At 32.7% G+C, this 17,188-nt stretch overlaps 1 protein-coding gene across 2 annotated transcripts in view; it reads left to right on the forward strand.

The window, feature by feature from the left end:
- The window catches only part of GluProRS (Glutamyl-prolyl-tRNA synthetase), a 432,648-nt gene that overhangs the window by 33,102 nt on the left and 382,358 nt on the right, over positions 1 to 17,188 (forward strand). For both annotated transcript variants that reach the window (XM_072529836.1, XM_072529837.1), the window contains exons 4-6: positions 9,544 to 9,863; positions 9,957 to 10,128; positions 10,257 to 10,490. In XM_072529836.1, the coding sequence (XP_072385937.1) occupies positions 9,544 to 9,863; positions 9,957 to 10,128; positions 10,257 to 10,490 (726 nt within the window). The remainder of the gene's footprint in view (positions 1 to 9,543; positions 9,864 to 9,956; positions 10,129 to 10,256; positions 10,491 to 17,188) is intronic.

Here is a 17,188-nt window from a genome sequence, read left to right on the forward strand (position 1 = left end):
TTCGATATCTTGCAATACTTTCTGATTTCTGAAGTGCAGCATTTTTTACATCTGTTGGATTATCTTTTCTACTCATTCGCAATGTTCCGGTACAATGAGTTCTTTCATCGAGCAACTTTTTGGCCAGAGTAAAACTGTTGTAATAATTATCCATGTAAACACAATGACCAACGCCTAATTTTCCCTCTAATAGTTTAAAAACAACTTTTTCGGTGTGACCTTTGCCGCCAGCATCGTCGTACATTCCTGTATATACCATAAAGTTTAAAACAAGAACGGTAGGTTCTGTCATCATATAAAGTTTAATTCCGTATTTATGTTTTTTATTCTTAATGTATTGTCTGAAATTCAAACGCCCACGATGTAGAATCATTGATTCGTCCAAGCTCAAGTCCCGTCCTGGATAATACAGTGTGCTCATTCTTTCATTAAAAAAATTAATTTAAGTCCTGACCTTATAAATCCTGTCATCAGGTATTGGTTCATTATCTGATGGTTCTTGTACGAAATGTAGACATCGCAATATAATCAGAAATCTGTTTCTGCTCATGTGGGAGGAGATAATTGATGTGGTAAACAAGGGGTCGTTCTTTTTCCAATAATCTTGAAATCTGGACATTTTAACTACACCCATATGACATAATATTCCCACAAATATACGTAATTCGTTGGGTGTAATAGGTTTCCATTGGATTATTCGAGAATGTTCCTGAAATCCGGTTTTCAAAAATATATTTTCAGCATTCGTATTAGTTTAGTCATATATATTGTAAAAATTCATTCGTCAATAACATGCTATAATAATCAATAGGTCTTTCACCAGGAAGAAGAACTAGCAGTTGTTGTATTTTTGTAAAATGAAACTGCTTCATCGAATTAGGAATTTCCTCCCAAATATCTGTTCCATCATTATTTGCAACAGAGGTATGTATATCCTAAAATCAGTACCTCTAGTAAGAAGCGTTGAATAAAGTTTTTAAAACATACTTACCCTTGACACAATATCTGGTACCATATCATCGTCATCACTTTCATCTACTACATACTTATCATCACTGGATGCATCAAAATCATCATCATTATCAGTATTTTCGTCTAAAATACGAAGTAGTTCCTCTTCTGTCAATGGTTTTTTTTCCATTCCCATTTCCTTTTTACACCCGAGCAACTAGGATTTTCATCTTTACCTGACATTTTTTAATTTAATTTTACAAATAATCACTGCTTATATGCACAGACGATGAACGTAAAATGATAACTATTTCCAATAACAGCATTCGGTAAATACCTAAAAATATGGGTATTCCCCGAAAAACACATTACCTACTTCTTTTGTTCATTAGGGTAATCCCCGAAATCATTAGTTTATTTCGTTTTTACATCTTAAATATAAATTAACATTCCCAAAAATAGTTAGATAAAGTTGAAAAAGCGGTATTTTATAGCTATGTAAATATTAGATGCCAAACTTCATGAACTAAAACCAAGCACGAAATTATATAATTTTAACCTTTACTGATGTGCCCACAAAATTAAAAAACTTTAGGTCCATTGCCGACAGAAATAATTTCGTTTGAATATATAATATACACAAAGCGCGCTTACGCGTCGATGGCACTAATCTATAGTCATATTTGGGCGCGCGTACTGACCGGCCGCTACTGCCACCTGATGTTGTATGCAGCGACTGCATTTGGTTTTTGGAAAAAAGTTTTCTATGAATACTCAAGACGCAGACTTCTAAGAAGAGTTTCCAAGCGTGTAATAGATAGATCGTTGTCCAAAGAACATCGATGTGGATAACCTAAATTCCATATTTACCTCAGTGACGATTCCGTGGATGCAGATGACGAGGAGGAACAAACTAATTATATGGTCGAATTCTTAAATTCCTTGAGACCCTCCGGAATGACACGGCACCGCCTTCGTCTCAAGGTTGACGCCGTTGTAAAGCTTCTTAGAAATCTGAACACCAAGAAGGGACTGTGTAATGGGACACCTCTTATTGTAACTGCTTTAGCGAAAAATGTTATCAAAGCAAAGGTTTTGTTTGGATCAGCAGAAGGAGAAGATGAATTTATTCCCAGAATTGATCCCTCTAAAATTGGTCTTCCACTCCAGTTTCCGATTAAATTCGCATTTGCCGTCATAATAAATCCCAAAGTTAAACATTGGAACGCGTTGGAACTTTCTTGCCTCAACTCGTTTTTGGTCATGGACAGTACGTCACATTCTCAAGAGTGAGAAAAAAGTCGGTCAGATAACCAAGCGGGCTAGGCGGCCAATTCTCATTCGCTTCACTGTCGAATGGTTCAGTGGATGTGGGTTCCAGCCCCAGCTCGGTGTACAGAAAAATAAAAAAGGCTAACGCAGTAGTTTAAAATTCTAGATGAATCTGCGGCTTAGCCTAGAATATGCTGGTGTCTGATCGGCCTATGGTGGAGCAGTACGGCAAGAGATAAGGGCTTGCGGCTCGGTGATACTCCTCCATAGATCCCTACCGGAAGGGCGTGGTGCCCAAATACCGGTATATATATATATATATATATATATATATATATATATATATATATATATATATATATATATATATATATATATATACAGTGTGTAAAAGCCAAATGGAATAAATTCATTATTTAGGTTACTGTACATATTTATAAAAAATCCCGAAACACGTCAAATTTAAATTATAACTTGACATTCTTTAACGTGAAAATGCAACCCCACCTTCAACCCCCTTAGAATGACAGGTACAACCCCGATTTTTAAAATAGGAAGTATAGGCTTGTGATATATCGTTTGAAAGGTCTTTTCATTCTCCATGCAAAAATGTTGACGCTTTCAAGTTTATTAAGATTAATTAAGATAAAATAAATTAAAATCATGTGGTTACCGAAATTCGCTAAAATATACTCAAAACTTATTTCTCGTTTAGGTCTTGATAATGAGAAAGTGAACAAAAACCATAGCGATGTGGTTTTTAGATGGTAACCATTAAAAAACTTTAAAGAATTTCCGTGACAACGTTATTTTAACACGCATTAGTAAATTGTTTTATTTAAGTTGTCAGTATTTTAATTTAAGTAAAAAGTTCGTTCAATTCAATTCTGAAAAATGGTTAGATTAACGGAAATGCATAAAATAACAGTTTTACAAATGATTGGTTACAGAGATAACACCCGAACACAACAGGAAGTAACTCCTATTTCTTGAGAAATTTCCTAATTTACCGCCTATATCCCAAGGAACAATAAGTAAAATAGAGAAGCAGTTTCGCGAGTTTGGTCATGTAAGGCAGATAAAAAAAGCAGCTGCCAATGCACTGAGTGATGAACTCAAATTAGATGTGTTGCTTGAGTTTCAGGAAAACACACATACATCGAGTAGACAGGCATCCACTACATTCAATGCTAGCCATACATCGATAGTAAACATATTAAAAGAAAATAAATTGCATCCCTATAAGATGATACCTACTCAGGAGCTCATGGAAGACGATTTTGATAGAACTTTTTTTTGTGAGCAAATGATGGACATATTGGATAACAATATTATCCAATTAGAAGACGTTATGTTTTCTGATGAGTGTTCTTTTTCACTTAACGGTCATGCTAATCGGCAAAATTGCCGCTACTGGGCCACGGAAAATCGTCACTGGATGAGAGAAGAACACACTCAATACTCTCAAACTTGAGGGCAACTTGAATGGCAACAATTATTTGGCACTACTTCAAAATGATGTCATTCCAACGTTGGCAAATTTATATCCTGATCCAGGAAACCCTCAAGTTCCAGCCAATACGATATGGTTTCAGCAGGATGGAGCACCACCACATTACCAACTTAATGTCCGGCAGTACCTCGATACAATATTTCCCAATCGGTGGATAGGGAGGCGAGGATCGATTTAATGGCCAGCGCGATCACCTGATCTTACATTATTAGATTTCTTTTTATGGGGATATGTGAAGAGCCATGTGTACAAAACTAAACCTTCTGATTTAAATGACTTAAAAGAACGAATAACGCTTGCGATTAGGTCGATCACGCCTGTTATGTTAAATAATGTTAGAAGACAGTTTTATTTGAGATTAGGATGTTGTCAAGACGTTCGCGGTGAACATTTTGAACATCTACTTCATTAAAATTTATAGTTCTTTTTCGTGTTCTACATTTTATTACGTTTTGCATTACATTTTAGTTTTTGATTGTATTGTAGCGAATTTCGGTAACCACATGATTTTAATTTATTTTATCTTAATTAATCTTAATAAACTTGAAAGCGACAACATTTTTGAATGGAGAATGAAAAGACCTTTCAAACGATATATCACAAGCCTATACTTCCTATTTTAAAAATTGGGGGTTGTACCTGTCATTCTAAGGGGGTTGAAGGTAGGGGTTGCATTTTCACGTTAAAGAATGTCAAGTTATAATTTAAATTTGACGTGTTTCGGGATTTTTTATAAATATGTACAGTAACCTAAATAATGAATGAATTTATTCCATTTGGCTTTTACACACTGTATATATATATATATATATATATATATATATATATATATATATATATATATATATATATATATATATATATATATATAGAGAGAGAGAGAGAGAAAAAAGTCAAACGTAAGCGTCAAAGTTGTGGATACACCATCGCAAGGAAAATTAATTAAAGGAAGCGATAGAGTTTTCACTAAAAATATAGTTTTTAAAAATGTTTTGTAAGATTCTTTTTCTTTTTGTGTAGACATAACTCTGTCTGTTTTTAAATGTGTCTCCAGTAAGTCGACGTTCCATCGTTTTCGTGGTCGTCCTACTGCTCGTCTTGCTATTGGGGAACCGTGTCTCGCCGTCTTTACTACTCTATGTATTGTCATTCAGCTTATATTATCGTTCCATTCTACTCTTCTGTTTCTTACCCAGTCCTTGATGTTCTCCACCTTGGATCTATATGCGTCTTATGCCTGTACTTCTAGCCTTGTCCCATAGTGTCTTACCATGTTTTTTTTTAAGTTTTGTAAAATTGTAACGAACAACGTACTACGAACTTCTCGTGTGAGTGGGTTTACTCCCGTGAATGTGTTTACACCGAATTGAAAAATTATTGGAGAAGGATATGAGAGAAAAATTAGGAGTAAGAAAAAATTGGAGAGTCAGACAAATAATATAAAAGTAGTATTTCTTGGGTTTAGGTTCAATAAATAATATTAAATTTGGAACTAGATTTTATTGTCCATTGAAATCAAAGTTTCGGCAGGAATCCCTTGCCTTTCTCAAGATTCTAAAATGTACAAGATTGGGAACAAAAAGTTATTGTAAAATATAGAAAAAACTTACCAAAACGTAAAATGGGACACTGACAATAATGAATTGGCTCAAATAAAATTGATATCTGATATCTCATGGTTGACTGTTATTAGTAAATAATTATTTTTATATGGGCGTATCGTTGGTGTTTTGGAAAAAGATAAAGTGGAGATATGTTATGACTTTTATGGAGGGATATGTTATGAAGTTTTTTATGGTGTTATATTTATTATTATTTAAATCAGATTGAAATATATTTTGTTTAGGTTTGTGTATCTTTTTTGTCATTGATTGCGTTGGTATTTCTTTTTATTTCTATTGATTCGTATATCACCCTCTTCTTTTCGTTTTGTTCGGTTTTTAAAATTTTGATGTTTTCTAAGTAATACATATATATATATATATATATATATATATATATATATATATATATATAACTGTTTTGGATGGGTTGGAGTCAATAATAGGGCTATTGGTTAACTATTTTTTTATTCTCGAGCTTTCAATTGTGTTTACAATTATTATCAAGAGCTAAAAAAGACAAAATACTTACAAGGTTGAACTAAAAAGAAAAAACAATTTTTGTTAACTTACCAAATAAAAATTAGTTTGGTAAGTAAAAATCACTGCTTACATCTTCAAAATATTTAATACAAAAATGTTTTTATCTAATAAATGTTTCTCTGAAAAATTTTTTTGAAAAATTTTTATAATTTTGAAAACATTTTTTTAATATAAGAATAATTGAATTTATAAATAAGTTCAAATAGTAACCAATTACAAATAGTAAGTAATAAGCCTAGTTAATGTAAATTCCCTTTTACATCATCGGACTGGGAATATTCACCATGATGCTTGGAAATTATGTGACAGGTTTGGAAGAAATATTATTAATTTAGAAATTAAAATCGCTTTTGCTGATATAAACTTTTTTGAAAGAAAATTACATGAGTTACGTACCAAGGCCTACAATATCTTAAATTTTCACACACTATTTGTAATTGGTTGCTATTTGAACTTATTTATAAATTCAATTATTCTTATATTAAAAAAATGTTTTCAAAATTATAAAAATTTTTCAGAGAAACATTTATTAGATAAAAACATTTTTGTATTAAATATTTTGAAGATGTAAGCAGTGATTTTTACTTACCAAACTAATTTTTATTTGGTAAGTTAACAAAAATTGTTTTTTCTTTTTAGTTCAACCTTGTAAGTATTTTGTCTTTTTTAGCTCTTGATAATAATTGTAAACACAATTGAAAGCTCGAGAATAAAAAAATAGTTAACCAATAGCCCTATTATTGACTCCAACCCATCCAAAACAGTTATATATTTGTTCCAAACGAGTCACAAGTACTTCTTTTTTCTTATTCTTATATATATATATATATTATATCGAGGCGAATAACTGTAAAGAAGGGAGCAGTGTTACGAAAGTTCGAAATGACGATTTTCCATATACTTGCCAAGAAAGCATGCCCTTTGACTAGCAATATTGGTAAATTCCATTAATGATCTTTGGTTGTTATACTTTTAATATTTAAATTCTAATTCATTCAATACGTGATTCTATGATGGATTGCTTATGAATAAAATTTCTTTATTTTTTAATTTATCATTTAAACATGGGACGGAACAGGCTTTTCTAAAAAATTAAACTTGTATAAAAAAGAAATTCAAATCAAATATTATTTGGCGATTCGAATTCGAATCAAAATCATTGTTTTGCATTTTTCGTTTATAAATATTATTTGGCTACAAGAAGTATTATTGTTTTAAAACTGGTTTTATTATTCATTTGGCTCCATTAACAATTATTTTTTTAATAAGAAGCAATTTTACAGGAATTGTTGAAAATAATGTATTTGATCAGTAAAACCGTTTCTGTTCTAAAACGAAGAAGTTGTCTCTTATTTATTTTTTTTTTATATTTTTTATGAGTGAGTAATAAAAAATTACTTTTTCAGAAATGCGAATTAATACTAAACTTACTTTGTTTATACATAGAATACAATGTATTCCGTATAGTAATTTTTGTACCCTCAGGTAAATCAGTGGTTTTAGATTTTGAACGAGGTCTGTTTTTTCCAGGTGAAGAAAGAACTGGAGTATTCTCTTTCCTTTTTTGAATTGAATAAATGGTTTTTCTGTATGTTTAAAGTGTAGCAGCTACTCTCTAAAATAAAAGATAAATTTGTAATTTTACAATTTCAATATTGTTTAATTACCTCTTGAACAGATGAAAGACGTTCTAAAGGGCTTGCATTTTATTTATTTATCTCAGAATATTCACACAGGTTTAAAATTGTCGCAATTGCGAGTTTAGCGGTTTTCCAGTCATTATCTGCAAATAAATGTACATTTTGTAATAATATACTAATCTGTATTTAATGCTTTTCTAAGAATTACGTTAGAAGTACAGAAATAGTCAAGTTGGAGTTTAAATGTTCTACTAAATTAATGTAACTACGGTTAACAATTGTATCGCCGTCTCACTCTGTCAATTAGAAATATGTAACTGCGTATGTCTTGGATAACGTTTTTGCTTAGTAGACAACCCTTAATAATCTCTCTCGTTTGTTATTTATAGAAAAAGACAGCAAATACAAAATATGTGCTTGATATGTTGTTTCATTCAATTTTTCATTTTTCCGACTATATTATATGACCAGATGTTTAAAGCAATATGGAACAGTAGTATTTTTGAAGTTTAGAGTTGTCATTGAGTGAACAAGAATTATAATGTTGGTGTTCCGAATAAAGCTACTTTAAAGAAGTGTAGCAACATGTTTTGTAAATTTTAGGTGATTATTTAGTTAAACCTAGATCTTTTGCACTAGTTATAGGTTTAATGATTTTATTATTAACAACTATAGCAATGGTATAGCGAAGCCACCAGATTACTTTTTTTTAGAGTTTATATTTAAGCCATGCTTTTTTGTCATAATAACAGTCTCAATAGCACTTGCTCTGTTAACCGGGTAAAATGAGTGGTAAATTCTAAAATCTAATTCTAATCCTGTTTTTCACAGTCTTCAAAAATTCATCCAGTTTTGGACTTAAAATCTGGCATTATTATTATTTTAGGTTGTTTGTTGTCGTCTATAGCTTTTTTAAGATCGTCGTAAAAAGTATTTATTTCATCAGCAGTTGCTTTTTCAGCTCAAGCATAAACCTGCTCAAGCTTTATTCTGGTTTGTGAATTAAGTTTTAAGAGCATTTATGTAACCCTGTCCGAGATGCTATTAATTATTTGAATTTGTGATTTCCTCTTCTAATTGATTAAGAAACCTACTCCAACATATATATAGTCTTCCTTGCCTTTACAGTAGAGCCTATTACCTGAATGTAAGTCCAGGCATCAATGTAAATACCCTTCTCTTCTTTTAATTTCTGATAGTCCCATTATGTTCCAATTCATGTTCCCCAATTCCTCTTCTAGTTCGTAAATTTTCCTATCCTTCTTCTTCAATGTCGACTTGCCCCAGAATCCTTGGGCAGACCGTTGCTTCAGTGTGGAATCGTGGAATAAAGCTCCTACCCGCCTGGGGTACATTCCATGTCTCTGTTAAAATCAACATTTTTGTTTTCTAGAGGTTTTGGCCAGATGGGTAGAAGAATGTGTAATGACGGCCGTTCTAACCGAGATCAATTAGTGCGGCCTACACAATTCAACCCATACCCCTCGGAAAGAGGTCGGCACCATTCACTCGTAATGTAATTACATTTCCCTAATTCCAATTATTACAGCTATTCCACTGATACTCGGTCCTGAGAGCCCCGTTTGGGATAACAGGTTTCACACCAATGTGAGATTGATAGTTGAGCGTGAGAGGCTATTTGAGATGCATCACTATGCCATTAGAACGTTAGATCGTTGGTAAAGTTTCTTATATTCCTTGGATTGTAGAAAGCTTGCAAAATTTGGAAGACACTCTTCAATCATTTTCCAGGACTGAACATCCAAGCAAACAACGGGCATATGTAGATACTAAATCCTTTTTTAGATAAATCTCTAGAACTTTCAAACATGTAACCAAGATTAAAAAAATATAGTAACAGAATAAACAGGCACAGCCTTCCCATTGAAGTTTTTGTGTGTAGAACCGTATAATCCTTGCATTTTCTTTTATCTAGCTTTTGGCCTCAACCCCCGAGCACGACTTCAGTGTCTTAAAGATTGGAAAACACTAATTTAAAGTAATAGATATTTTTTATTTTTAGTTATTTGCATATCGGTCACGCCAAAGCTGCTCTACTCAACCAACATTATCAGGAAGCTTTTCAGGGGAAACTTATTTTACGTTTCGACGATACTAACCCTGCAAAAGAAAATGTGCATTTTGAAAATGTTATTCTGGAAGATGTAGCAATGTTACAAATTAAACCCGACATATTCACATATACCTCAGATTACTTTGACCTTATGTTACAGTTATGTGAAAAAATGATGAAAGAAGGAAATGCCTATGTAGATGATACTGATCCAGAGGAAATGAAAACTCAAAGAGAACAGAAAATAGAATCAGTCAACAGGAATAATGGTATTTATTGTTTCTTAAACATTTTCTGTTTGAACGCAGTGTCAAAATGATTTAGTATTAGAGTAGAGTAAATTAACACTATAAACATTGTAGATGTTCAGAAGAATTTTGCTTTGTGGGAAGAAATGAAAAGAGGTACTGTGAAAGGTCAGAAGTGTTGTGTTCGAGCCAAAATGTTTATGGATTCTCCCAATGGCTGTTTAAGGGACCCTACCATTTACAGATGTAAGAATGAACTCCATCCACGAACAGGAAGTAAATATAAGTAAGTAATAAAAAGGTTCTGAAACTGTTGTCTTGTGGCATGTCTAAGTTAAATATTAAAAAATAAAGTATTTAAATAAATAAGTATAGTGTGACTGCATTTAAGAACAATAAACATTTTATTTTTAGGGTTTATCCTACGTACGATTTTGCGTGTCCGATTGTCGATTCTATAGAAGGAGTAACTCACGTCTTGCGGACAATGGAATATCATGACAGAGATCATCAATTTTACTGGTTTATTGAAAAATTAGGATTAAGAAAACCACATATATGGGAGTATAGCAGACTATCAATGACAAATACAGTACTTAGTAAAAGAAAATTAACGTGGTTTGTCAACGAAGGACTTGTAGATGGATGGTAAGCAAATAGTGAATTTTTATTTGCAAAACCCGCTTTAACCTAATAATGATATTAACGGAACGGAAATAGCTAATGCCACTGTTAAGTAAATTAAAGTATTTTAAAAACAAAAGTAGGTTATCAATAGTATTATTTAAATGTCTTTAGGAGTGTTGGGTCAATATTTAATTCTGTGACGATTGAAATTTTTCTACTCTTCCACAAGCACATTTTTACTGTAAGGGATGAACCACATTCATCACAAATGGGGCATTTTTTCTTTTTCAAACAACTTTTCATGGAAAAACTGGATATATCCAAGTCGTAAACGGGAAATAATTATTTGCTTTATTTACTTGCTTTATTTGCTTATTTGCTCGGGGTACTTCTCGTGGTTGTCATGGTCCAGTCTTATTTTTTATCTCCCGAAACTTGATGGTGTGGATTTCCATTTATTGTTCCTATTCTCGAACAGGTGCTTTATGAAGTATCTTTTAGATCCATCATTACAGATTGGGATGATATGTAGATCCATAATAATTACAGATTGTAGTGATATATTCTTCTTACAGTGCCTATCCGTTCCTGATGTTGGCGATCAGCCTAGCTATCCTAACTTTACTTGCACTTATTCGGAATATTCCGGTTGTAGACGTATTGAACCACTTCCTTAGGCTTTGAAGCCAAGATATTCTTCTTCCCCCTGGTCCTCTCTTTCCAAATATTTTGTCCTGAAGAATGAGTTGCAATAAGCCATATGATGCGCCTGTAACACCACATCTCGAAGGCCTCGAGCTTTCTCAAATAAGCTTCAGAGAGCGTCCATGCCTCTACTCCTTATAATGTAGAAAATACATAGCATCTGATGATAGATATTTTGGTACTAAGTGGTAAATCGTGACTTACGAAAGGAAACATCATCTTTACGAACGCTGATCTTGCTTTCCCCATGCGTTGTTTTATTTCATTAGAGTGGTCCCATTGACTGTTTATGTTAGTACCAAGATATGTGTAACCCTCTCAATTGGCTGTTGGTTTACTAAAATGTGTGTATTTAATATTTCGCGCTTACTAACTACCATGTACTTTGTTTTGTTCGTAGTGAGATCCAGCCCATATTCTCGACTTATATCTGATATGCTAACCATCTGATTGTAAACCATCTAGGCTGTCTGCAAAAACTACTGCGTCGTCAGCATATCTAATGTTGTTTAGACGCATTCCGTTAACTAAGACGCCTTCCTGTAGTTGTCCCAGTACTTGCTCGAAGATACGCTCCGAGTACATGTTAAATAGCACTGGAGACAGAATGCATCCTTGTCTCACTCCTATAATCTATGGAGATTATGTCTTTCAACTGGTCATCCACTTTAATGTTGGCAGTTTGGTTATAATATAAATTATATATAATTCGCAAGTCTCTATCATTCAAGCCCGCTTCTTTCAAGACGGATATGAGCTTGTCATGTTTTACTTTATTAAATGCCTTTTTGTAGTCGATAAAACAAACATATACATCACAGTTGACATCCCTGCACCTCTGCATAAGCACTTGTATAGCGAATAGAGCTTCTCGGGTGCCTAAGGTATCGCGGAATCCAAATTGTGTCCATGACACTTGTTCTTCACTTTTTTATATATATATTCTGTTATGTATCACTTTTAAAAAACGTTTTAAGTAAGTAGCTCATTAGGCTAATTATTCTGTAGTCTTCGCAAGTTTTTGCATTTAATTTTTTTGGTATAGTTACGAACGTCGACTTCAACCAGCTTTGGGGAATATTTCCAGTTATATACAGTATAGGTAAAAGTTTATGGTCGGTATGGACCTTACGTGAGATGGAGTGCGAAACACCTGTTTAAAAAGAGAGAGGTATATTAGGTCCGCCCTTTATATCGTCGAAAATGCATTAGTGGAAATTAATAAAAGAGAAGTTCAACGTTGCCAAACTTATTGGTTTTATTTGACCTGTTATCTTTTTAGCATTTGACCAATGTTCTAAGATAATAAAATTTGGGCGAATTGATTTAAATGGCAGCTTACTGTTTTTTATTGGGAATATGCCACAATTTTACTTTACAATAAGTGTAATTTAACATTTTGATTTCCACTTCGAAAATCGTTTTGTATATATATAAAATTTATTCATGTTTCATATTTTAAGTACGATTTCCGAATTTAAAATCTAAACATCAAAATAAGCTTATTTTAAAGTCACATTGTGCCTTATTCCCAATAAAAATAATAAACTGCATTATGACGCCACAATAAAAAAGCTTCATACAAAATTATTTGGCAACGTCGCGATGTATGTCAAAGTAAGGACACTTTAATTTTTACTGTGGTAACGAGTAGAGGTTTTATCGTTTCAAGTAAGAGAGTACATAAACAAACATATTGGCTATTATAGTTTATGTGTATATGTATTGAAGTGAAAGAAACTAATGAAGGATATATTTATTATAACTTGAAAAATAAATTAAACAATACAAATAGTAAATCGTACTTACATTTACATTACACGTTATTATTAAATCGCGAATCGTCTAAATTGACATATAAAAACATAAATTTTTCCACTTTACTTGTTCTTAACCGTGTTCTTCTTTTATTTAAAATTAAACCAGATTTTTGAACATGTGTTCACAAGGAACAGCTGGCTACAATATTACAATATTTTATGAATATAGTGGTTAAGTTAGGATATACATGCCGATGGTTTTTCCACCACTGTAATGGACAGTTCCAATATCCGTTCGAATTTTTTCTGTGTAATATATCATCAGACAAATACATGTCGACTTCTTATATAGCTCTCGATACAGGTGTACGTTTAGATGAGTCATGTCCAATTAATTCATCAAAAATACACCACTTCAGTCATCTTTATCGGTTTCTTTTTCTTGGACTGGTTGATTTTCAATAGTACAATCTTCTTTTTCTTTAATTATAGAAGTAACCAGCTTCTTAACTCTTTCTTTTGTTTTTTTAGCTTCATTTTTATCAGAAAATCCCTGCATTTTAAATCGTGAATCCATGTACATAATGACAATGTGCCACTCTGTTCTATCCCTTTAAATATTTCTGCTAAACCCGATTTTAGTAATTTTACTAGGCCGAAATCGGTCCCGAAGGCGGATGAATCAACAAATAATGCTCAACGGCATAAGAATGCAGAAGGCAAAGGGGAACCACTGTATTAACGGCTCATAGAGCACCCCCAGGAAAATCACCATAGAACTGACACTGCAATTGCAAACCGTTACTTATCATGGAAAGCGGAGGCCAAGATTCGGCAGGATTGGCTGTTTGGAAACTTTGTTATGTTGTAATTGATACTTTAAAAGCCTTTCTGAAGATAAGTTACTTTTTTTGAAAGGTGTTTTTTGTCGAAATGTCGAAAAAAACGACTTTTTTTATTTTATCTATTTGTACACGATAGCATTTCAGTGCGTCCTTCACCAATAAATTTAACGTATGAACAAAACAATTTAAATGTTTCCATCCCAAAATATCTTTAATAGCTGACCATATTTGAGGCATTATCAGTTACTGCAAAATTTACTTTTTCTTTTAGACTCCACTGATTAATAATTTCACTAATTTCAAAAGCGATGTTTTCTGAATTATGGTTTCCAGAAAAATGGCAGCTGCCTAATAAAACCGTTTTAAATTTTCGGTTAAATAATGTCCCGTTAATGCGATGTAACTCTCAGTTACTCCAGATGTCAGTAGTATTGCAGATATTTTCTACTTCTTTAACAACTTGTGCTCTAATAATTTGCTCAGTTTTGATATAACATTCCTGAAGTAATGAACCTGACAAAGTTTTTCTTGTTTTCAGTTTATATCCAAATGTATCCACCTTGCAAACTTTTTAAAAGCTCTTTCTTCAACTATGGAAAACGGATGAATCGAGTCTTTGCATAGGTTTAGTAAATCCATATCTATTTGTATCTTTTGTTCTAAACCAATCTTTTTATTAATGGAAGTATCCATCACCTTTTGACGCTTGGTTGGCGGTGGTAGTATGTCAGTACTTGCAGTAGAAGTAGTCGGAACGGACAGAAATGCATCAGGAGAAGTTTCAATCATTGCAACATTCAGAAAGTGGAGCATAAAAACTGCATCTTCTACAAATGTGCATGTTTTGAAAATAAAATTATTATTCTTATACTAGGTAAATAATTTTGACTAAGAAACAGACTTCTTAATTGAATATTTACAATAAATAAATCCTTTGACGAACTATCAATAAAGATTTGAAATCGAAAATGCGGGTTAATCGAAAATCGAAACTCATTCATTAATCAGAATACCTAGTTATTTTATTTTCAACGTCAACCAATGGCCCGACTGTCCACCGTCCCGAAAGAGTCGCATGTTATTTTTAGTTTTGTAGTAGTCTCTCAGATCATCTATTCGTCCTCGTCGACGTAAAGTGTTCGTTGCTCCTGTGTTCACTTCTACACAAAACGTAGTTTTTTTTTAATCAACCTTCAACTAGTTGGCTTACCAGTGAGAAACCGTAGATTGGTTAACGACAAATAAGGATTTAAAATGCAGGGATTTTCTGATAAAAATGAAGCTAAAAAACAAAAGAAAGAGTTAAGAAGATGGTTACTTCTATAATTAAAGAAAAAAAAGTTTGTACTATTGAAAATCAACCAGTACAAGAAAAGATAAAGATGATCCATGGTGTATTTTTGATTAATTAATTGGACATGACTCATCTAAACATACACCTTAATCGAGAGCTATAAAAGAAGTCGACATGTATTTGTCTGATGATATATTACCCAGAAAAAATTCGAATGGAGATTGGAACTGTCCATTAGAGTGGTGGAAAAATCATCGCCATGTATATCCTAACTTAACCAATATATTCATAAAATATTGTAATATTGTAGCAACATCTGTTCCTTGTGAAGACATGTTCAAAATCTGCTTTAATTTTAAATAAAAGAAGAACACGGTTAACAACAAGTAAAGTGGAAAAACTTATGTTTGTAAATGTCAATTGAGACGATTTGCGATTTAATAATAATGTGTAATGTAAATGTAAGTACTTTTGTATTGTTTAATTTATTTTTCAAGTTATAATAAATATATCCTTTGTTAGTTGGTACTCGCTTATTTGAAACTACTGTTTATTAACTATTACTATTAATTAACTAGTTGCTTGTTTATGAAAAACGGTTCAGTTTCGTTAACGATAAAAGCGTACATGACCCACCTCTAAAATACATAGCATAGCCTTCAACCTGTCTCGTATCCATCCTATTGAAGAGATGGATGAATGGCGATGTTGCCAAAATATCTTGTTTTATTGGAAATTAGGTTACTATTTCGTCAAATAATAATGTGAATCTGTAAATTTCTCATGGATTTAAGAAATTTTTGAATAACCGCGCCACTGATCGCCAATTTTTTGAATCAATTCAATGTTTTAATTAAAATATGTAATAAGGCAACCTTGCTGCTCTTTCTTAGGTATAAGACAGATCGGAAATAATCGTCTCACTAATGGGCGTCTATTAGAAATGAGGAGGGGAAACCAAGGGGAAATATGATTGTTGTCTTTGTCTATTCGCTGAAAATATGATTTTATATCTGTGTTAGATATCCTGTTAAATTCTACAATACCGACCATAAACTTTTACCTACACTGTATATTTTGTTAAATATAGTCGTTATCCATTTTATTCCTTGTTCGTCTATAAGTTTCAGGAATTCTGTATAAAATTTGTCAGGCCCTACAGCTTTACCATCTTTAGTTTTTCTAATAGCTGGCGTGACTTCTTCGATGGTAATCGGGGGTCCTGTTTGTCATTCTATGGCTTCAATGACAATCAGCCTTTTATCTGCAAATGTTACTTCCACATATTTCTTCCAAGTGTCTAGTCTCTCTTCCACACTTAGCACTGGATTACCTTGGTCTATTAAATCCGCTTGAACAACGGTATTCAAATTGCTATGTATATATTGTTTTACACTGTTCTGTGCGTGGGTCTTTGTATAACCTGATGAAAAGAGTATATTTTAACATGGGAAAATGAAAAATGGTACGATCCATGCTAAATCTTATAATATTCTTGATAATTTGTCAATTGATGATAATATTTTTTCTGATATTGTCGATTCAGTTGATAATCATAAGCATAGTGCCATGCTTATAAACGCCAAAAACCAAGAAGACCAAAGAGAAAGTTAATACAACAGATAAAATTGTGGATACTATAGAAGACGAACAAGAAAAGCTAACAAAAGACATAAACTTAGACAACAAAGTGACAGCAACGAGGGTGAAGAATCAAAAATGAAGAGGATGAAAAGGCTTTTGCGAGCAAAAGATAAGGAAATTGCAAGTCTGAAGGAGACAATTAATCAGCTAAAACAAAAAGTGTCTGAATTGCAAAATATTATAGTAGATTCCAGCCATAATAGCATTGGCCAGATGAATAAAAGGTTTGACGAACTACAGTCACCAACAAGCAAAAAACGGAAGAAAGCTGAACAAACCATACCATGCCAAAAGAACAATAGTCGAAACCATCACCGGGAGCAATGTCAAAGATTCCAAAACCACATAAAGCTGAAAATCCGAAAAACCACAAAAAGGGAACAAAACAAAACCCGTCTTTACCGAAAAAGGAAAATGTACAAGAAGAGGAAAACGCTTGCGCTCTTCCACTAACAGACGAAGAAAACATGG

The sequence above is a fragment of the Diabrotica undecimpunctata genome, chromosome 4 (assembly GCF_040954645.1).
Source record: "Diabrotica undecimpunctata isolate CICGRU chromosome 4, icDiaUnde3, whole genome shotgun sequence".
Lineage (NCBI taxonomy): Eukaryota > Metazoa > Arthropoda > Insecta > Coleoptera > Chrysomelidae > Diabrotica > Diabrotica undecimpunctata.